The 23193-nt window shown below is 36.7% G+C and overlaps 2 protein-coding genes and 1 long non-coding RNA gene across 7 annotated transcripts; 2 read left to right on the plus strand and 1 right to left on the minus strand.

Moving 5' to 3' along the window:
* Window positions 1–9649: 9649 nt before the first annotated feature.
* Window positions 9650–13223, plus strand: LOC130054524 (uncharacterized). Its single transcript, XM_056164490.1, has 2 exons — window positions 9650–10032; window positions 13133–13223. Exons 1-2 carry the CDS (start codon window positions 9650–9652, stop codon window positions 13221–13223), a joined length of 474 nt encoding a protein of 157 aa, XP_056020465.1.
* Window positions 13224–16808: 3585 nt separating this feature from the next.
* Window positions 16809–21060, minus strand: LOC125674119 (uncharacterized). 5 transcript variants are annotated; one of them, XR_008803374.1, is made up of 5 exons: window positions 20655–21060; window positions 18592–18933; window positions 18327–18460; window positions 17997–18128; window positions 16809–17278 (listed from the first exon to the last, which is right to left on the minus strand). It is a non-coding gene; the product is annotated as an uncharacterized LOC125674119 (long non-coding RNA). The 5 variants fall into 5 exon arrangements; XR_008803376.1 differs by having other exon boundaries at window positions 18655–18933; window positions 20655–21053; XR_008803375.1 differs by having other exon boundaries at window positions 18802–18933; window positions 20655–21042.
* LOC125674118 (uncharacterized) lies at window positions 16841–19431 on the plus strand. The gene is made up of 3 exons (XM_048911163.2): window positions 16841–18163; window positions 18276–18403; window positions 18588–19431. The coding sequence occupies exons 1-3, from the start codon at window positions 16841–16843 to the stop codon at window positions 19165–19167; spliced, it is 2031 nt and encodes a 676-aa protein (XP_048767120.2). The 3' UTR covers window positions 19168–19431.
* Window positions 21061–23193: the final 2133 nt, after the last annotated feature.

Here is a 23193-nt window from a genome sequence, read left to right on the forward strand (position 1 = left end):
TTGTATGGGTATTGAAGATATGCATGTGGCAAGGATTATGATTTTCTACAATTCTGGAGAAAATTACAGGTTGTTGAACTTAGTGAATTTGGAAATTGATATTCTATGGAGGGTACTGTGTGAATATTGATTTTGAATGCTTGTATAATATGTTTTCTATGTTGTATTAACAGCGAATGAGAAAAATAAAACTTCGACATTATCTTGACCCTGCTGAATGTTAAATCAGCCACGTGATAATCTGTGTCACGCTAATGCTCAAAACACTCGTCAGGCCGCACGGTAAATATTGTTGACTACATGTATACAAACCACAAGGGGGAGGGGGCAGCCCCTCCCTCTTCTTTTTGTTACGTCCCTGTTTTATTTGGATTTCAATCGACAACGAATACACATTTTAGCTCTTACTTTCAATGTCAGGCATTGATACTTGCTAGAAATCGCTACAACGCATCAAAGATGCGTATGGCCGACTTGCAGTTTGGAAAATTATGCACGCTTGCATTCACGAAGAAAAAACATGCACGTATTTAAATATAGTTTTTAAGTATGAAGCTTTGAATGGCCGCGATAGGTATTTAGTGTGATAATGACCTTGACCTTTGGATTTCAAATTGAATGTCATCCGGATTTGAAGTCTGATAAACATGTACCAGCAAGTACATGTATAAAAGTTAGAAGCAAGCTCAACTAAACAGTATATAGTGAAAGAGACCTTGACCTTTGGACCTCAAAATAAATAGGAACCTTCCTCTTTTGGATGTGAACAAAATATGCAAGTCAGACAAAAACGCACCTAGTAGTATGAAAGTTAGAGACAGGACAAGTTCAAATCTATGACATTTAGTGATAAAGTGACCTTGACCTTTTGACATCAAAATAAATAGGAATCTTCCTTTTTTGGATGTGATCATGTTATTTAAGTTTCACAAAGATGCACCAAAAAGTATGAAAGTTAGAGGCCAACCATGGACAAGCTAATTCTGGACGCCCATCCTTCGCCAATTTAAAAGCTACGCAACTCGGCTAAAAAGTGTAATAGATAAATCGATTTTCTTTGAAAAGAGGGATCCCCGTGTACAATGCCACAAGCGGGGACCGTGATCGGTGTAGCGCGGGGATGTGAATTCGAAGCGAAGAAAGTAGGTCAATAAGTATTCAAAGGCTGGTTGTGTTTAATCAAAATAAAAGATAGCCAGATGTATTGCACGGAATACAATGGTTATTGGCAAGATAGCAATTGAGGAGTCTAGAACTCTTTGGAAATACTCAAACACTTCGACAATATACAAGTAGGGTAGGCGCCGGGTATATTTTTCGGTGCATTTAATGAGAAATCTTCATTCCTACTGCATAAAGTCCCAAGTTTTTTGACCAGAAACATTTCCTTTGAATGGGAAGTCAATATATTCGACTGAAGAACCAACACAAAATCATGATATGCCGAGTATTTGACTAAAAACCCCGTGTGGCGTAAGGGGGTGAAAAGACATGAAAAATGAAAAACCTTTTGTTGCAAATTGGTTCCCAATTCCCTGAAATGCTTCCTCTTTCTACTGGACTATTTTATAGTTACGGTTTCTCACAGGATCTATCCAGCCAAGATTGGTTCAAGGCACAAAGAACACCCCGTGAGAATCTAAATGAAGCTACTTTCTACCAAATGAGTTTATTTAAAGTCCATTTGAATCTGTGAGTAAAAGTGCAAAGTTCTAATACTTGAAAAAGCAGATGAATGCATACACATGGTCCTTAAAATTATTGCACCAGGCCAAGAAAACATTCTTAATACATTGCAGACGAAAAACATCAAGGCAGAGACAGATACGACAAAAATATTGTAAGTGCATACCACACTGCAGCTGATAGTCGGACCCAGACTGAGATCCTGTTACTGATTGTCAGCTGATAGTCGGACCCAGACTGAGATCCTGTCACTGATTGTCAGCTGATAGTCGGACCCAGACTCAGATCCTGTCACTGATTGTCAACGATCACACAAAAATGAGACTTCAAAAACTTATTCCAGGGATACCAACATTCAGAATAGACAATGCGCAGAAGCATGCACTTGTACAAGGACCCGAAATTGTTTTATCTCGGCCAAAAGTTTACAGAGTAAAATTAAGTAAGCCAAAATTGAACTATTTCATTGAATTCACATTGAATCCTACATAATCCAACATTGTAGAATTTGGACAGACAACTTTGAGCTTGTCGTCAAGAGCAAAAATCGAAATTCCTAAGATTATAAGAAATGTCATTAGTTAAAGAATTATCAGTACCTACGTGAACTATTGCTATGAAAATGACTTTCCATGTTTCAGTAAACCATCCCTCTACAGAATTCGTAAAGTCTGTTATGCATCCAAACAAAGCTTTACAGGGACTTTGCAATATAACAGCATCATTTCGATAGAATCCCGTGGGGATCCGGGTTAGAATAGGTCCTCAGTACTCCTTGCTTGTCGTAGAAGGCGACTAAATGGGGCGGTCCTTCGGATGAGACCGTAAAATCCGAAGCCCCGTGTCACAGCAGGTGTGGCACGATAAAGATCCCTCCCTGCTCAAAGGCCCTTAGAGCCGAGCATAGGTCGAAATTTTAAAGCCCTTGATATGGTGACGTGTCCATATGAGTGAAATATTCTCGATAGGGACGTTAAACAATATTCAATCAATCATTTCGATAGATGTTTTATACAAACTGGTATCTAGACTTGAAAGATATGGGATAACCCAAGGGGAATCGAAGAGTTCGAATGATATCTTGCATTTGGTGAAGCAGTTTTTGAAGTTTGAATACAAGATGCACTAGAGCAAATTAGATGGATGTGTTGATCACTGTGCAGTGTTTGGTCTGAGCGATCCTCTTGAATCCAGTTTTGCTTCAACATGTAACCATGCTCATGAAAATGTATGTGAAAAGTGTTCCATGGTAGACAACAGCGTTCATATCCTTAGGGAGAAAATGCATTCTGTATTTGCTTATGCTCCAGACAACATCCAGGAAGAACTTAAGCATGAAATTGATGTTGCTGAAAAAGATCTGTTGGAATGGAAAAGACACATAATGAGAACGTTGCATGAAGACAAATATTTTTAAGAACATGAACTTGAATCAAGGATTACTCATCATGGACTGGGCTATGAAGTATATACATTTGAGTTTCAGGAAACACAGTCAGATTTCTTTGGAAAACGAGGAATGACTTGGTATGTGTCATGTCCTGTTACTGAATCATCCAATGACGATGGGGAGTTGAATTTACAATTTTACATCCATATCTTTGAAAATGGTTCTCAATTTTGGAAACTATGACGAAATTGGCAAAGAAATTTTGAAAACAGTGTATTTCTACATTTTCTATAAATTCCTTAACTTTTTTTTATATACATTGTCGGTTTTATCGTTGAAATTAAATTTGCATCAATTCCCCTTCCATAGGCCCCACAACTTAGGATTCCCTATAACTATCTTACGATGTCAAAATCACAATTCATGTTTGAATATCATTTGCCTGTTAATAATCTGCCTATTATTGTTTTAGCAATTTATCATATAACAAAAATTATCGTTCTTGGGATCCGGGTTAGAATAAGTTCTCCGTACCCCTTGCTTGTCTTAAGAGGCGACTAAAGGTTCAAGGATACTCTCTTTAGAGAAAGGCATAGCCTTCATCGACTTCTCTTCGCAAGCATTCATGTTTTAATTCTGGAAAACGTGTAAATGCCGGAGTCGGTTTATGCTTCGACCGACCTTTCAGCTCAGATGTGCCTGGATTTACGCAATTGATTGATTGATTGTTTGATGTTTTCCGCCACACTCAACAATTTTTCAGTTATCTGGTGGCGCCCAGTTTTTATTGGTGGAAGAGTGAACCCAGATACAATGTACCTGGGAAGAGACCACCGATTTTCCGAAAGTAAACTGGGAAACCCTCACTTACCGGCGCGAGCGAGATTCGAAACCGCACCGACCAGAGGTGAGAGGCCGTGATGTTGACCTCCATGCTCTAACCACTCGGCCACGGAGGCCCCGATTTACGCAATAGACGAGTTGTTTTCAAACATTTAACAGTAATGCACAAAACTGTCACAAGGAAATCAACACTTACTTGCTTTTAATCCATTTTTAACATGCCCCTGTCCCGGGTTTACGTTAACTGGTCTTCGGAGAAGCGATCAATCTCTACCCAAAGTTGTCGTTCCTTGCTCTCACTTACACCTCTGTTAACGTCTCAAAATAAGCAATGTTATTCCACATGTAAATCCACTTTTTTTTTTTTTTACGGCTAATAAAACTAAGAATTACTTTATAAAATATTGGGAAAATGTAGGACAAGAAACTATTTGTAGATTTATTTCCATCACTATATTTATGGATAACTGATAGGGTGGTGCTCTGTTTGACACAATTAAGCACATAACACAGTTTGAGGAATTAGAATGGTCATTTATTAACTAATAAATGACAAAGTATTACACCAAAAAATCTTATAAAACAGTTAAAAATATAACAAACTAAGAACACAATACTGCAATTCATGCTAAGGAATTGTGACTAATAAAACCTTACAAAAATGCCACAATCCTAAAAACTACAATATAAACAAGAGGTACTGTGAGCAATGCTCACTAAGAATACCCCCCGCTTACCCCAATCTCCCAAAGGGTGTTGGTAATAGGTATAAACTACCTCTTTTCTGAGTGTAAAAAACAAATGGCATGACAAACCGAACCATATTGCTACTTCGATGTCCAGTGCGCGTGACCTTTGACCTTTTGACCCCAAAATCGATAGGGAACATCTTCATCCCATGGGTAGTCCATATGTATGATATGGTGACTGTAGGTGGAAAGGATAAGGCTTTAGAGCCCGGAAACCATATTGCTACTTCGATGTCCAGTGCGCGTGACCTTTGGACCCCAAAATCGATATGGAACATTTTCATTCCATGGGTAGTCCATATGTATGATATGGTGACTGTAGATGGAAAGGATAATGCTTTAGAGCCCGGAAACCATATTGCTACTTCGATGTCCAGTGCGCTTGACCTTTGACCTTTTGACCCCAAAATCGATAGGGAACATCTTCATCCCATGGGTAGTCCATATATATGATATGGTGACGGTAGGTGGAAAGGATAATGCTTTAGAGCCCGGAAACCATTGCGTCTACAGACGGACGGACAGACAGACGGACAACCCGATTCCAGTATCCCCCCACCACCACCACAACTTGTTGCGGGGGGTATAAAAATCATTAATACAATATTATGACTAAAAAAAAACCTCAAGTTATAAGAACAGATACTTTGGCAAATTGTATATGCAAAAAGTGTCAAAGATGGGGCATCTTCCGCCACCTATCAAGGCTGTAGTTACCTTCAGTTTTGATATGCCCCATCCACCACCTACTATATATTCTTCATTTTACCTACGTATAGGCCTGGTGCAACAGAATTACCCAATATCCACGTTTCAATCCAAACCAATGCTTCTTGTGTCACAAAAAGACTTGACATCTGCTCAATATTTATTTATTGACGTATAATTTTGTAACTGAAGTCAAAACCATACTATATTTGAGCATACGTGCCATTTTAAAAAAATCATGTAAAGCCCTTGAGACCTTGACAGAGGTGCAAGTGAGTGCAAGGAACAATAACTCTGGGTAAAGATTGAGAAGCGATGTCACAACAAGGACCAGTTAAGAAAAAAACAGGAAAAAGTTGAAAATTCAAGTAAATTGGAAAAATTAGTGAAACACGCATGTTTCTGTGAAAGCTTGTAAATTTTATATATATATATATATATATATATATATATAGTCAAATGCTGTCTGACGTGTTTCATACCGATTGTTAAGCCGTTCTTGGCACACTGATTTGACTGCGGATGACTCCGTTTACCTGATCAGGATATGGGGCTCACGGCAGGTGTGACCGGTCAACAGGGGATGCTTACTCCTCCTAGGCACCTGATCCCACCTCTGGTTTGTCCAGGGGTCCGTGTTTGCCCAACTATCTATTTTGTATTGCTTGTAGGAGTTATGAGATTGATCACTGTTCGTTATCTTCACCTTGCATATATATATATATAGAGAGAGAGAGAGAGAGAGAGAGAGAGAGAGATAGGGACCCCTGTTCCCGTAAAGCACCGCGGCTCTTGCGGTGTCCGGTGCACCTCCGTCGTCCCTTGAAAATCCGAGGGAGACATTGTGACTTTCGTGCCAGGCCGTACCCATATCCGCAGCAGGTCTCCAAGGTGTGTGTGTGTATATATATATATATATATATATATATATATATATATATATATATATATATGACTTGAGATTAATTAAGTCTATTTTTATGACTTCGTACATTTTAGATCAGCTCTTTGGACGAATAAGGTATGTCCTAATTCCCTCCGCTTTTAACATTGATTGGCAAGCCTAGAAACCAAAACATGTAGTCTGCGTTGTAAATACGTTTGTAGATTAGTGTAGTTGTAATGTTAAATGTATTTATATGTAGTTTTTGTTATTATTTTCTGTTGATATTGGTCACATTATGTAATTCTTTTCGTTTGTCCTGAAGAAGAGAAAATTTGACAATCTGGTTGTTCGTGTCGTTGGTCATTTTAGTGCTTTGTTTATATATATATATATTATATATATATATATTTATACACACTGTATATAATGTTAATATGGATTGAATTTATTTATTCATTCATTTATTTCAATTCAAATTTACATAAACATTTGCCCCATACAGATATTGCATCACATGGAAAATGCACGCGAACACTTCTTTGCACATTTAGTGCAATTTCGTTTTCGAGAATCAAATTCAGTCCTCTCTATTGACAGGACATTTAGGATAGATTGTCTGATGCACATATCTTCATTCAATGCACAACGTATTGCTATGATCATACTTTCTGCTGTCATTTCTTTTTTGGTTAGTGAACGGCTATATGCGTAGCAGATAGCAGTAGATTGTTGACCATTACGGCCCGCCCTACCTACAAGACCAGCATGATTTTGCCACTCCCCAATGAACAACTGCTGGTTGTAAAAAGGAATGGTACCACATGAAATGCGTGGGATTGCAAACCGTACCAAGTAAGATTATGAACACTTTTCAAATTCATATTAACACTCAAGGGTACCTGTAAAGTGCGAAACGAAACGAAACGAAATCTACCGAAACGAAACGAAACAGATTGTATAACCGAACTCTTTTAATTATAATAATTAAAAATGGTATCTTAGGCCCCTGTAAAAGTTACCACATATAAATAAAATTCGCCTCCCCTTTGATGTAGGCTTTCGGCTTGACTGTTACAAAGTATTAAAAGTTGGAAAGGGGGGAGTAAGCACAAAGTACATAAATGCCATGTACAATTAGTTTCGGATCCATACATTTCAGAACCGAGGGTTACAGTCTCAGAGATCTGGGGAAACACATTATACGAAGGGTGGGGTCGCCGACGTTGGATCCGCCTTTGGGCATAGATACATTGTTTGAAGAAGCTGATGTCTGAGAAAATTGAAAGCAGGAAGAGCTCTTAACCTCTTATTTTATCTTTAACTGCTGAGGTGCGAGTACTTTCAATAATGGAAAAACTCTATATATTTGGGATGTTGCTAAGACGGGGAATTGAAAACGGGACGGAAAACGGATTTTTTTAATGCAATAATATTAGGAGGAGGTCGGCATTTTGTAAACTGAAAAGGCTTATGAACAAGGGGATTTTAAGCAGAAATCACAAAAAGAACGGGAGGACATATTCAGAATCCACCGTTTGATATACTACATACAAATACACAATATCCACATGTATACATATATTTGTCTTTAGAGCAAAAAATACTGAAACATGTATTTATGCCCAAAATCGGATTCAACGCCGACGACCCCACCCCTCGTTTAGTGTGTTTCCCCAGACCTGTGAGACTGTAACTCTCCGTTCTGAAATTTATGGATCCGAAGCTAATTGCACATGGTATTTATGTACTTTCTGCTTACCCCCCCCCCCCCCCCTTTCCAACTCTTTAAAACTTTGTATCAGTCAAGCCGAAAGCCTACATCAAAGGGGAGGCGAATTTTATTATATTTGTAAACTTTAATAGGGGTCTAAGATACCATTTTCAATTATTATAATTAAAAGAGTTCGATCATACAATCTGTTTCGTTTCGGTAGGTTTCGTTTCGTTTCGGTAGATTTCGTTTCGTTTCGCACTTTACAGGTACCCTAACACTCAAGCAAATTGATTTTTTTTAAAAGTAGAATTTCTTTTACCAGTGGCGGATCCAGAAATTTCGAAAAAGATAGGGGTGCACACGTTATTTGGCCAAACATTTCAGCCATTTTTGGTATAAAAATAATCTGGACTTTATTAACATAATTTTGTGCATTACTGTTAAAAGGAGGGGGGGGGGGGTCCTTGCCCCATTTGAAGTGTGGCACTGTTTACAGTGAATTGCATACGGATCTATACGTACACTAAGGTGGGCACCCCTCCCCCCTCCTTGAAAGTTCCCCAGTTTCAGTCTTCGCGCTTAATGATTTTTACTACAAGCCCATCGGGGAAGTAAGAGTGCAAAATTTGGTAGTCCAAATAAACTTTTGCTAGCCCAAATGCTATGCAAGAATGATTCAAAATTTCAAGTTAAAATATTTTTATTAAGTATTTACAATACAAGTTTAAGACGAGAGTTCAAGCCCTCTTTCAACTTCTAATTCTGTCATATTCTCCAGAATCTTTCAATGTTTTAATTCTTGTAGTTCTTCATCAACACTCTTATCGTAAAAAAGTAAAACCTAGGGGTGTTTTTTTTTATACTTTGGAGTAAAATGCTTGTCATTTTCTATTTTCGTGTTTACTTCCAGAATCTGAATTCTGAATTATCCGAGCCAGACTCGAACTCACAATTTGCAATGCTTTCCTTTCTGCACCAGATGCAAAATACGAGACCATCATTGTATTCAAGTCAGGGCCGGGGCAATTCTTCTGCCAAACACTTTGATCATTTTCATTGTTGCTTTTACCCTCATACTTCTTAGCGCCAACTTTCTGTTCCTCTGTAAGAACTGGTTGTTTCACATATTTCATACCAGGAATCGCACTCCTATAGTCTTATGATATAGAATGCTCTACCCGAGTTCCGTGTGCTCCTCGCACTACACCTCTGTCAACGGCGTTTTACAGAAATCTTGTAAAAGTGCCTAACATGCATCATTTATGTTTTGGGCTAAGTATTTAGTCATATTTTAAAATTATTTGGGTTCAATTAAATTGATCTTCACTCTAAATTATTTAAAATCGTTGTTTTCTGGTCCTGAAGATTGAACTACTTTGTGTATTACGCGTATGAATATAAGACGCGCACGTGGAAATATTAACATGTAAACATGGAATCGAAGGAGTGATTGACGCTCTAGAAAATACGACAAATTTTTTAAAATAAGAGATAAACAGCTTGCTGCTCTGTTTTCTGCTGAATGGTGATGAAGTGTTATTCCTCCTAGACACCTGACTCCACCTCTGGTGTGTCCAGGGGTCCGTGTGTGCCCAACTATCTATTTTGTATTGCTTGTAGGAGTTATGAGATTGATCACTGTTCGTTATCTTCACCTTGCATTGAATGTACCAATGGACTATGGCAAGAGCCTGATTTATCACTTATTGCCGGAACTTTTCAAGATTGAGTCCAACACAACCCCGGTTGTTATTGTTGTTTCGCTACTGAACATAATACAGAAAGATCAATTGGCCACGCTAGCAACTCATAATATTCCAACATGTCGCTATAATATCAAAACTAAGACAGACGAGGCTTCAGAGGGAGGTCCAGTGTACGAGGTAGATTCGGGTGTTGGTCTGGACACTGTCATCAATGGCCAGTTTCAGATAGTTTTATGTCACCCAGAGGCTCTGCTGAATACCAAAGATAGCCAAAATTTGCTGGATAATGACAGTTTCCGCAACCATGTTGTTGCTGTTGTAATTCATGAGTGTCATCTGTTAGAGAAATGGTCAATACAACTTTTTATAAACAAATTTATATGAAAACCTCCAAACTATCATAGAATATTTAAAATGATGTAAATGTAATGCAGGTTTGGTTAAAACCACCCCCGGATTTAACCGTCCCGGTCAATACTCCCAAGTGGTCAATTGTGATTTCTTATTTTTGTACATTTCTTGCAGAGATAAAGATAAATTAAGGATGGAGACTTGTCAGCGTTTTTTAACGTAAGTGGGTCTCCATAGTTTGAGTGACGTAAAATTTCTGTTGTTAGTTTTTGGAGAATAAACAATTAATAAATGATTATATTGAAACAAAATTAGTAATTTTGTATCATTTACTAGCAGAATTCATTGAATTTTCAATGCTTCGATAAACGCACGAAAAAACTTACGACAACCATCTTAGCTCTTGCGAACGTAAACAACATGGAAAAATCAAGGCGGCAAGGGCAGTTTGTGAAGTCTGTTACCGCAAATAGATAGAACATTGTCGCCAAAGCCCAGTGAAAAAGATGGGAGAAAGGCATTGTTCTTTTACAGCATGATTATGCAATTTCCTCCGATAAAGACAACAACAGCAGCGTTCCACACCTGGCACTGACAGACGACGCGACATGTCAAATGACAATACTGTCACACACGAAGAAAATGTAAGTAAAATGTACACCATCTGTTCTTTTGGGAATAGTAAATCTTTATTATATTCCGTAAGGTCAATACAACTCCTGTATATATTCTATAAAACCGTAGGCCTGCAAAATACTTGTGTACACATGTACATGTATGTAGCTTGTACGTCATGACTCGTTACTAGTCAGTGCAGTGTACGTACACGCACATTCACATGAATTTTTCATACTCAGATAAACTGACGTAATTATGTATCAACCAAATTAAACATCGTCAATGAAACAATGATAATTACGTGCATTAAAGATGCAAATTTTCTCAAAACCCCATTCCAGTGCTTATGTGTTTATAATTAGAGAGAAAAAGTATGGTGTCCTAGTCCGGTAGGTATTTGTACCACCGGACATCGCCAGACACAGCCGGACATCGCCAGACACAGTCGAACACCAAAAATATTACGTATATATTAAAATAAATCTCCAAAACAGACCATATGTGAATAATTCAACGTATTTAATTCATATAATGAACTTCTATGTATTAATAATATGATAGAATACTGTAAAAGTTATGTACAACCACCGCCGAACATCTGTATACTACCGCCGAACACCTAAGATGTGCTTTATAGTATGAAAGGTGGGTATCATGATTATTGTAACAAATATCACAAATAAATTATGTTTTTAGCATTTTTTAAAACCTAAAAACAGGAAAATGCAACAAATTGCATGTGTAACTAGGCCCTTTTTGGGGGCAATACATCAGACTACATTTTAGCGTTTGACTCCGATCAAATTTAAGCACATTGCTGATCACCAAATATAAACGAGTACAATGAAAAAATGAATAAATAAAATAATTAAATAAATAAAATAATTAAATCTCTATTTCAATAATTCAATGTATCGTTTGTATTTGTATCAATAACTGTAAAGTTTATGTATATGTAGCTACCGCCGAACACTCGCTGCCCACCGCCGAACATCTGAATACTACCACCGAACACTTAAGAATGTTAATAAAATTTTCTATCACATTATTAATACATAGTTCATTATATGAATTAAATACGTTGAATTATTCACCTATGGTCTGTTTTGGGGGTTTATTTTAATATATACGTAATATTTTTGGTGTTCGGCTGTGTCTGGCGGTAAAAATACTGACCCTTATCACCCGTTCCAGTCTGGCTAAAATTAGTAAATCATAATGTTTGATGTGGATTTCAAAAAAAACAAAACTTAATTGCTCTTACTGAATGGAATGGGGTGATCATGAAAAAATCACGGTAGTGATATTGTTTTTCTTGAAGAATAAACTATAAGGAATTGCCTATCTTTAGGCAAAATTATAGGAATTTGTAAATATATGGTCATTGTATAATTTTCACAAGGACTTTTATTGTTTTAGCTCAAAAAAGTAAAATTTTAAAATTAGACAGAGGAAATTTGAATTAGAATAGGAACAAGTTTGGGGTATATATTAATAAAAAAAATTCCCTAAAATATACAATTGTCATATCATATTGTATATACATACTAAAATATTTGAAAATCAACATCAAGAATTTTGTTTATGAACACTTGTGTAAGGTTCAATTTTGCCCGGGAAAAAATGCTATTTTTAGGAAGTAAACCTCAGATCACTTTGAGGCAAAATTAAGGCTGACGACCCCATGGTTTCTCCATGTTTTTTAATTAAGTGTATCTTAATGCACATTCTGTGAAAAAATGAAATCTTTTTAATTACAATGAAGTTGACAAGACTCCATCCTTAAGTCTTTTCATTATATGGATCAATTTTGTTGATTAATATTTTTATTAGATTTTTTGGCACAGTTTTTTCCTATAATAGCTCTAAAACTTCATTGTTATTTCGGATGTCAAACATTTCGGTTGAGCATCACTGAAGAGACATTATTTGTCGAAATGCGCATCTGGTGCATCAAAATTGGTACCGTATAATATTTACATTTATGAGTTTAATACATTTGGTTTGCTGAAACTGTGAACAAAATATCTTCAGTACTATACTAGAGGGTCACAGATAGTTTGGCAATATTGAGACAGACCTGTTTACATGTACCTGGACAGATTAAGAAGAAGTTGATGACATTCGCAAAATCTGTGAGAATGGGAAAAAAATGTGTAAGGGTCGGCAGAATTTTTTTTAGGGTCAGTCGGTTAAGTGGAAACCAACATATACTTTGGGCCAAAAAAAATTATATATCAAACTGATAGTGCATGTTATGAATTACAGTATTTACCATAATCAAGATAATGGCCACTTACATATTTAAAATAACCAATAACACAGACTGTAATGACCAAATAATTTTCAATCGACCAGTAATTTTGACCGGTTTTAACCAGTATTGACCACTGGCCCGGTCAATACTCATATTAACCACTTTTTTGCCAACCCTGACATTGTAATGGAATGTAATATGCAATATTTACTTTACATTTTTAGGGGAGAGGAATTCAGAAAGGCATTTGAAAAGCTAGACAGTCTTAATGTTTTCTTTCCCAATATACTGTTTGCTGCATTAAGTGGAACATAACAGCCGTGGAAAAGAAAGGGCTTTCTAAAAGGGTACCTGTAAAGTGCGAAACGAAACGTACCGAAACGAAATCAAACCTACCAAAACGAAACGAAACAGATTGTATAACCGAACTCTTTTAATTATAATAATTAAAAATGGTATCTTAGGCCCCTGTGAAAGGTACAACATATAAATAAAATTCGCCTCCCCTTTGATGTAGGCTTTCGGCTTGACTGTTACAAAGTTTTAAAAGTTGAAAATGGGGGGGGGGGGAGTAAGCACAAAGTACATATCCGAAGTTGATTAAATGACATGTACAATTAGTTTCGGATCCATAAATTTCAGAACCGAGGGTTACAGTCTCAGAGATCTGGGGAAACACACTATACGAGGGGTGGGGTCGCCGGCGTTGGATCCGCCTTTGGGCATAGATACATTGTTTGAAGAAGCTGGTGTCTGAGAAAATTGAAAGCAGGAAGAGCTCTTAACCTCTTATTTTATCTCTAACTGTTGAGGTGCGAGTATTTTCAATAATGGAAAAACTCTATACATTTGGGCAATCTCTACCCAGAGTTATCGTTGTAGGGTAGCGTAATACGCCCTCTGGTGAGAGATTGACATTTGGGGTGTTGCTAAGACGGGGAATTGAGAACGGGACGGAAAACGGAATTTTTTTTAATGCAATAATATTAGGAGGAGGTTGGCATTTTGTAAACTGAAAAGGCTTATGAACAAGGGAATTTTAAGCAGAAATCACAAAGAGAACGGGAGGACATATTCAGAATCCACCGTTTGATATACTACATACAAATACACAATATCCACATGTATACATATATTTGTCTTTAGAACAAAAATACTGAAACATGTATTTATGCCCAAAAGCGGATCCAACGCCGACGACTCCATCCCTCGTTTAGTGTGTTTCCCTAGACCTCTGAGACTGTAACCTCCCGTTCTGAAATGTATGGATCCGAAGCTAATTACACATGGTATTTATGTGCTTTGTGCTTACCCCCCCCCCCTCCCCCTTCCAACTTTTAAAACTTTGTATCAGTCAAGCCGAAAGCCTACATCAAAGGGGAGGCGAATTTTATTTATATGTGTAAACTTTAACAGGGGCCTGAGATACGATTTTTAATTATTATAATTAAAAGAGTTCGATTATACAATCTATTTCGTTTCGGTGGGTTTCGTTTCGTTTCGGTAGATTTCGTTTCGTTTCGCACTTTACAGGTACCCTTTCTAAAAAGCTAAACAGTAAATGAGTAGAGGCTAGTCTAGACCGAGAAAATATATTCTTTACCAAGATTAAGAAAACTTCTTCGAGAGAGGTTCCTGAAGAGGATGAACATGTGGTTTTACCAATTTGTAACAAACTATGTGAATTGAGGGAAATGTTACCAGTGACCCTACTTTTTATTCCAGTCTACTACATGTGTGAAACTGTAATGTACCTTAAAGGTAAATTCTCAAATAACAATATACATGATTAATTGTACATTATGTGTATAGTGCAATCTGTGCTGGACAAGATCAGTATATCATTGACAACACTATAGCGGAATTGAGGAAACAAGAACCAAAAAGTCGATTGGTTCTTATATCAATTGTAGGAATTGGATTTGACCATCGAAATGTTACACATGAAAGGTGAAGATAACGAACAGTGATCAATCTCATAACTCCTATAAGCAATACAAATTAGATAGTTGGGAAAACAGAATCATAAATAGTTTGACATATTTCCACATATACTACATTAATCAAATTTCAAAACTTATTAATTACTAGTATCACTTTTTTTTTTATTAATTGATGTTAATAAAGGTACAGAGGGTTGGTTACCGGAGAGGCTAAGTTTTGACATTATCTGGAACCGTATCGTAAAGGATTCGACCCGGCATTGGCTGTTTATGGCCTAGCGAATGTGGAAAAAATAAACACTGATTTGTAATAAATCTGAGTGTTTATTTCTTCTGTATAGGACAGATACCGTTCAACGATGGGGGGCTTAAACATGACCGGATGCTGGTAATAGTACACTAAGTGCTAAAATCAACAAAAGACTATATATTTCCGGGAAAATCGCCGATTTAGTCAACCTTGAGCTCAAATTTATTTAATATCGGGTTATCGACGGCAAAATATTAAATTAGAATATGAAAATTCAAACATTTGAAAATAGTTTTGAGTGAAAAAAAAATGCCGTCAGGAACCCGCTATATCGAAATTAAATTAATTAAGAATTAGCGGTAAGCGCTAAAACTGTCGTCTGGTCATCGGCGTCTATAGAAACAGCGATGCATTTCACAGCAACTGATTAACACGGTGCAATCCGCAATCCACTTTCAAGGTAAGTTCATTGATAGATTATACTAAATAATGAGACTATTCAAAATGTCTTACATTTACACTGTCAGGTGAAGGAGATGTTTATAGTTCATTTAATATTCTGGGTTAAGTTGATAAATATTTTTCCCACATCTATGTATTAGCCTTACATTTGTTAGTAGAAGTAATATACAGAGCCTATCATATCAGAATAAATATAACTTTTCTAATTTAGAATGATTACATCATTAAATGCACTGCGTTCCTATTGAATTTACTATCTTAAAATATAGGCCTATATATACGATCTCCCTAACCAAAATCAGCGACATTATGCAGCATGTCGAATGTAATACATTCCGAGAATGTTGTTGTACATTACTGTCACTTTAATACTACACTACTCTGAGTTACAAACTTCCAAAATATGTCATGCTCAATTTTTTTTTTAATTTCTTTATAACTTCTGCCGCGGATCCTAATCTATGACGCAATTTGTTAATATACTTCACATGAATTTATCGTTACGAGTTAGTAAAATGTAAAATCAAATTTTATATATCCGCATGTATAACACATTGACTAAAATCAACTTTTGGTGTATAAAAAGGTTTATAATAATATCTTGTACATTAAAAAAAAATATTACATGACAACTATGTAAAATATTCTTTATTGAAAGACTATGTAATCACCATAAAGGGCTATAAATCTGTATGAATCACACGGACAGATCCCCCTGCTGAAAAAAATGTATTTAACAAAATAATTGTGCAATATGATACTGTATAATTATATAGTGTGTTGTAACATGTAAAACAAAAAATCTGCAGTTTTGTCTTCTTGTTTTTTTTTTCTTTGGTAACTATAATTATAATTTCAAAGAAAATTACAAAAATGCAAATAATTAATGCATGCATTTGAGTACCTGAAAGGAAATATGGACAGAATATTAATCAATAATTTTCAAGAACAAATTAAATATATGAAACATCTCTTTCCTGAGTAGGTGGATATATTTTTAAATCTAATTGATGGAAAAGGGTAGTTTGAACAATTAATTCAATTAACATTAATCATTAAGGCCTTTAGTTAGTTTAAAGCAAAGCCCTGGTGGGAGTTCAGTGGGCAAAGCCTTCCAAAGCTCTAGGATTTTGAGGGTTTTTAACTTTTTTACTTTTATAGGTCATACTTGCTATAAGAAAAAAGGGGGGGGGGTGGAAACAACTCCCCCCCCCCTCCTGTAAAGTAACATAGAGAAAAAATATGTAAAATGAAACAGATTTTATTTGACATTTCAGATGCCTGGTAAGAAATCTTACAACTGTTGTAATTGTCCACGCGTGGTACGACAGAAAGACAGATACAGCATTGCAAGAAAATACAGAGTCGTTATCTCCAAACTATCTGGGAGAACACCAGGTGACGATGACTTCTTATGCAACAGATGTAGGTGCATGTGTGCACGTCACATAAAACGCAAAGGTCATAGCATGGCGAGCACGACAGATTGTCAAGGTGAATCCGCACCATCAACATCATCTACAACTTTAACACCTCAGTTCAGTCCACCATCAGTAACTCTTCCTTTTCCTTGCACATCAAGAGGACATGCTGCATGTTGCATCTGCAAAAGGCCAGGACCAAAGCTAGTTGTGGTTCCAGTGGGATTTCGTCATCGAATCTTTATCACCAAAGAAGTCATAATTCCTGCTGGAGCTCGTTGCTGCCCAAAACACCTGCAGAGAGACATTGAAAGTTTGAACCCAACAGCGAGAACAACAAAGTTCAATAAAACTTCAATAACTGAGCTGATCAAGTTCTTAAGAACTGAGATTATACGAAGTGAGAAAGCAAGGCTAGATTTTGACAGTGAAAATCTTACAGACACTGAATATGTAGATCTCCTGGGGATATCAAAAGCTTCTTTCAATGACATGATGCTGTTTATCGAGGGGAAAATCAAAATAACTCCTGCTAGAACTACCAGAACCAGCCTTGCAATCTTTTTGCTAAAATTGAGAGGAGGGGAGTCAAACAAGATTTTGTCCACATTGTTTAATATTTCCAAATCCAGTATACAAAGAAGTGTGCGAGCTGTCCGCAATATATTGATGACTGGAGGTTTTGTCACAGAAAACCTTGGATTTGGTCACATAACGCGAGAGGAGATAATCAATAAGCATACGCGACCCCTTGCCCAGACACTTTTTGGTGATGACACAACTCAGCAAGCCATACTTATATTGGATGGAACGTACATCTACATCAACAAAAGTGGTAATTTTAGATTTCAACGTCAATCCTACAGTCTCCACAAAGGCAGGCCACTTGTGAAACCTATGGTCATTGTGTCATCGACAGGCTACTTTGTTTCTGTATTAGGCCCTTATATTGCAAAAAACAATGATGCCTCCATACTCAACCACATTTTGAAAAGAAATATCGATGACATACAGGGATGGGTTTGCGAGGATGATGTATTTGTGGTGGACCGTGGTTTCAGAGACTCCTTGGATTACTTGGAGGAACTAGGTATCAAGGCACAGATGCCATCCTTTATGGCTCATGGAGACAGGCAGATGTCAACTGAAAGTGCAAATATTAGTCGATTAGTGACAAAGGTAAGTCTTATTTTTCATGTGAATTTTAGGTTTATTTTGCAATGCAAAGAACTTAGTTACAGAAAAATATATCTTCATAATATATTTATGTAAACATATTTTAAAATCACAGATAAGATGGGTGGTTGAGTCAGCGAATGGTAGGATAAAGCAATGGCGTTACCTTGGGAAAATCCTGCCAACGAGCCAGGTTCAGTACATTGGAGATTTTGTTAGGATTGTTTGTGCCATCAGTAACAGGTATATTATAATCAATTCCAATAACTTGCAAATAAACATGCATCTCACAATGAAATCCTGTAAAGAGATGAAATTAAAATGAAATCATAATACCATGACCTAAGTAATTAGATACACTAAGTATATTGATACTTAAAAAACCCAGAATGTTTATATTCAGGTTATGCTTGATTTATCATTATAGGTACTTGAAAAGTATTTCTAATGGTAATGCTGAAGATGACCAGATCCTTGGTACAAAAATGATTTACTTATCAAAGCAAATCAACACCCTTCGGCAGCATGTTGAAGAAAACAAATTGGAAAGACGATCAGCTTGTTGGGAGGAAATGGATGATATCACTGACTTTCCAAACCTGGATGAAGAGCAACTGAGGTCTCTGACATGTGGCACGTACCAGCTGAAATTATCCCCAAGCTATGCCCAGGAACATATTGAAGGAGATTGTGCCATTCATGTCCACAAGGAGGAGCCAGGTCTAGTACGAATCAGAATGCAGAGTCGTCATGTGTCATCCAGGTCCTACCTTCTGTGGATAAAGTATGCAGAGGGTGCAATAATTGCATGGTATTGTAAGTGTAAGGCTGGTGCTCGTGTTGTTGGCATGTGTGCACACATTGCAGCCATTCTATGGTATGTGGGGTATGCACGGCACCAACCAGAGGGGCGAATAGGTGTGCGTGATTGGGGGGAGTTTCTGGAAGATGCCACTTTGGTTGATGAGTCTGAGAGTTCCAGTGAAGGCAGTGAAATAGAAGAGTAAAACAGTTGTACCAGAGAAGAAGATATTGATTGCTGAGAGAGAGAGAGAGAGAGAGAGAGAGAGAGAAGAGATATTGATTGCAGAGAGAGAGAGAGAGAGATTTTGTATCATCTTATAAGTTGTTTTTATTTCAAACATCATTATTTCCTATATATTCAACTTATATTTATTTGGAAGATTCCTTCATCTCACTTTGTGATCATAAGATGATACAATCAATTATTTTTATATTAACATGAGTAATTAAAACAATTTTCATACTCTTATCCAGATCTACTTTGTCAGTTTATCATAATTGTGAAGCAAGCATTGCAATACATTTTACATTTATCAGATGTGATATTTGGCAATTTCAGTTGCTCACACTGGGGTACATTTTATATTTCAAAGAATGCAGTCTGATTTAAGTGAAAGATTGGGAACTTTTACTTTGATGTATTTGCCAAATAATATTAACTGATTTCATATGAAAGACGAGATGACTATTGTCATAATTATTGAAAACATTTTTGCAATGCTTGATAACAGTATATATTATATATATATTGAATTTAATTCTCCATGGAGAATTGCACAACTTGATATCTATATTTTAGGGGATGTTAAAAAATAATCCATTATTTCTTAGTTTGCAAACTATGAAATAATGGATTATTTTTTAACATGTCCTAAAATATAGATATCAAGTTGTGCAAGTTTGTAACAAGATCACTTGACCAATGCCTTTAGTCATCTACATCTACAATAGATGCTGAAATATGATATCATTATTAGGTGAAGTACATGTAACAGGAAAGGATAAAATATTCATGATGATTGGCGGGTGAAATTATAACTACTGCCCATTTATCATCGTCGGATACCCAAGTTATTCATGCCCAATGTGCATGTCTATTCCCAACACTAGTTTACATTACTTAAGTACAGTCTGCATGACCATCACCAGGACCGACAGTTGAACTTGCCCCAAATGTAACATAGTATCTGGAATATGGAATCTTTTTGATAGACTTATCATAATACACAAGACAACAGTCCTAGCTTTATCAATAAAGGTTCCTGTGTACTTGGCACATTTATAGTTCATCCATGGCAGCAATGCTATGCAACATATACAGTGTACATATATCATATGTACATTAAACCACAGTGGACATATCTTCTGGATTGTGGGAAACAATATAAAACTAAGTGTGTATTTCAAACGATGTATTGATTACCAATCTTTATCAGAGCGACTGCAAATGTGATTTCAAAGAGGATTCATATTTTATACCCCCCCCCCCCCCAATCATGCAGTAACTTGTTACAAATAAGTAGGGGATGCTATGTAGGAGTAACGATTACAAATTTTACCCAATATATGACACATGCCAAACTTTAAAAAAAAAATCCGAAATATATAGGGCATGATTGATCTGATAGTGAAAATCGCGCAAACTTTCGTATTTCACTAGGCCTAATTGTTATTGAATAAATTCACTTACATCATGATCATTAGTTGCTTCTGCATACTGGTTGTTCCACCAAAGTCTCGATTACCTCTTCACTGCTAATCTACTATTCATTTGCAATGTAATGAATGCTACGCGATCAGATGCCGTATCAGCTGCGTTCACATGCATCTGTTATAGAAATGCGAAAAAATCCGAGCTAACAGGAAGCGTCATAACACGGTATCCTTTTAATTCGTTGCCCTACTTTTCGGGCAATTTTAAAGCGAAACGTTAGCATTTACATCATTTATTTAAAATGCATAATTGTTGAATGAGATGTTAAATATTAGTTCACGCTAGGATGAAATAATAAAAAGTTCCATGAAGTATTATGCAAATGACAGTCAAAATACTAATACTGTGACATACTTCAATACACTCTCGGTAATATCGATCTACCTATACACGGTATTGAATAAGTGTACATATATATCAAACTCTGTGGGAATATTAATAGAAAATGTTATCAGAGAGAATATTCAATTCTTTTATACATAATGTGCTGTTTGTAAATTTTGTATATGTGAGGTGCTGTATATATTACATATATATACTGATATAATGAAAGAGATCAGCACTTACACAACTTTGACGTTACATTGAAGACAGCTAGTGACAAAAAATGCCCTAATTTTGAAGACATGGTATTTAAATACTATTAAATATATAAAGAAAAGAAAAACGATTACAAATAGCACAAATCCTGGGTAATATTTCATATCAAAATCAATCATTTTTAAGACTAGGCCATAGTTGGTGGTTTGTGGGTCAAATCCTTTGCCTGGAGATCCAGGAAGAAACATGGGGGCAGATGTTGTCAATGAATTTCTCAATAAAGAATTCAAAGGTGGTGCTAATGAACGCAAATCTTACTAATTTTTATTTCAGTTTTAATGTTTATCTCTTATTTCCACACTTCAGAATCTCTCAGGGACTTGGGGGGGGGGGGGGGGCGAAATCTTACAACGGAGGCCGTGGCAAGACACAGTCAGATGGTAGGAAGTTTCGGGAAAACTCTGGAAAAGCTCTTCTAAGAAGCTGCAGATGCTCCAAGTACAATGAACGAGCCTACGACGATTCCTGATAGTTGAAATCAATTGCTGATATATTGGTAGAAAATTCCCAATTTGTTCGATTTTGACGTTATTTTTCCCAATTGAATGGGTACCAGTACCAGTGAGTAGACAAAATAAACGCGCTGTATTCTAACTCGGATCCCCACGGGATTAAAATGAATAGGGAATGACCAATAATGTATAAATGGTAACACGATAAGCGATATTCCTTATTCAAGAAGTTGATATCATTATTGGATATTGTAGTATCTGGGGAGTCGTCCCCAGTACGACCTGTTTGGCGGACCGCTTCCGGAGCCCGGATGACAGTTCCCGCCAAGAGGCATCTTTGGACGACAGCTCTAGAGAGATAGACGCTTGTGTTCAGCAACTTGCGATACCGCATACATGTTTCATACCGATTGTTAGACCGTTCGTGACACACTGATTTTGACTACAGATAACTCCTTTTACCTGATCAAGATACTAGGGCTCACGGCGGGCGTGACCGGTCGACAGGGAATGCTTACTACTCCAAGGCACCTGATCCCACCTCTCGGGTGTGTCCAGGGGGTCCGTGTTTGCCCAACTATCTATTTAGAATTGCTTATGGGATTTATGAGATCGATCACTATTCTTCATTCAAAAGTAACATCAAACGAAGAGGTGAAATAGGAATAGATTCTGGAAATTTTTCAAAATGATTTTTTGGAATGCATATAAAATTGTTGCCTAACAGAAAGAGTTGGACAGACATGATTACTATAAAAGCTATTATAGATGAAAAACATCAAGAATTCTTTTTTATTATCACAAAACTATAGATATGATTGTTGTTTAACGTCCCTCTCGAGAATATTTCACTCATATGGAGACGTCACCACTACCGGTGAAGGGCTGCAAAATTGAGACCTATGCTCGGCGCCTATGGCCTTTGAGCAGAGAGTGATCTTTATCGTGCCACACCTGCTGTGACGCGGGACCTCGGTTTTTGCGGTCTCATCCGAAGGACCACCCCATTTAGTCACCTTTTTCAAGGAAGGGGTACTGAGGACCTATTCTAACCCGGATCCCCACGGGATACTATAGATATGAAATATATATATATAAACAAACTGTTTTCCTACACAATAATCAAATAATATAGAACAACCGCTGAGATTTAACATGTAAAAAGCAAATAATGCTTCACAAAATATGACAACTATTGCATAGCATAAAAAATATATGATGGAAGAAACCCTACAATACTTTTAAACTAGAAAACGGACAAATCAACAGATTTTGCAAAATATGGTATGAGAGACGCTGCAGACGCATACTGAAAATATATACTCATCTTTACGATGTCATCATCCAACTACATGTACATATCAAAACAGCACTGGTTCAATTTCAAGCTAAGGAATCACAGGAATTACAGACACGTCAAAATGTTATACATACTACGAATCTGAAAATTTCATTTTGTTATT

The sequence above is a fragment of the Ostrea edulis genome, chromosome 5 (assembly GCF_947568905.1).
Source record: "Ostrea edulis chromosome 5, xbOstEdul1.1, whole genome shotgun sequence".
In the NCBI taxonomy this organism is placed as follows: Eukaryota; Metazoa; Mollusca; class Bivalvia; order Ostreida; family Ostreidae; genus Ostrea; species Ostrea edulis.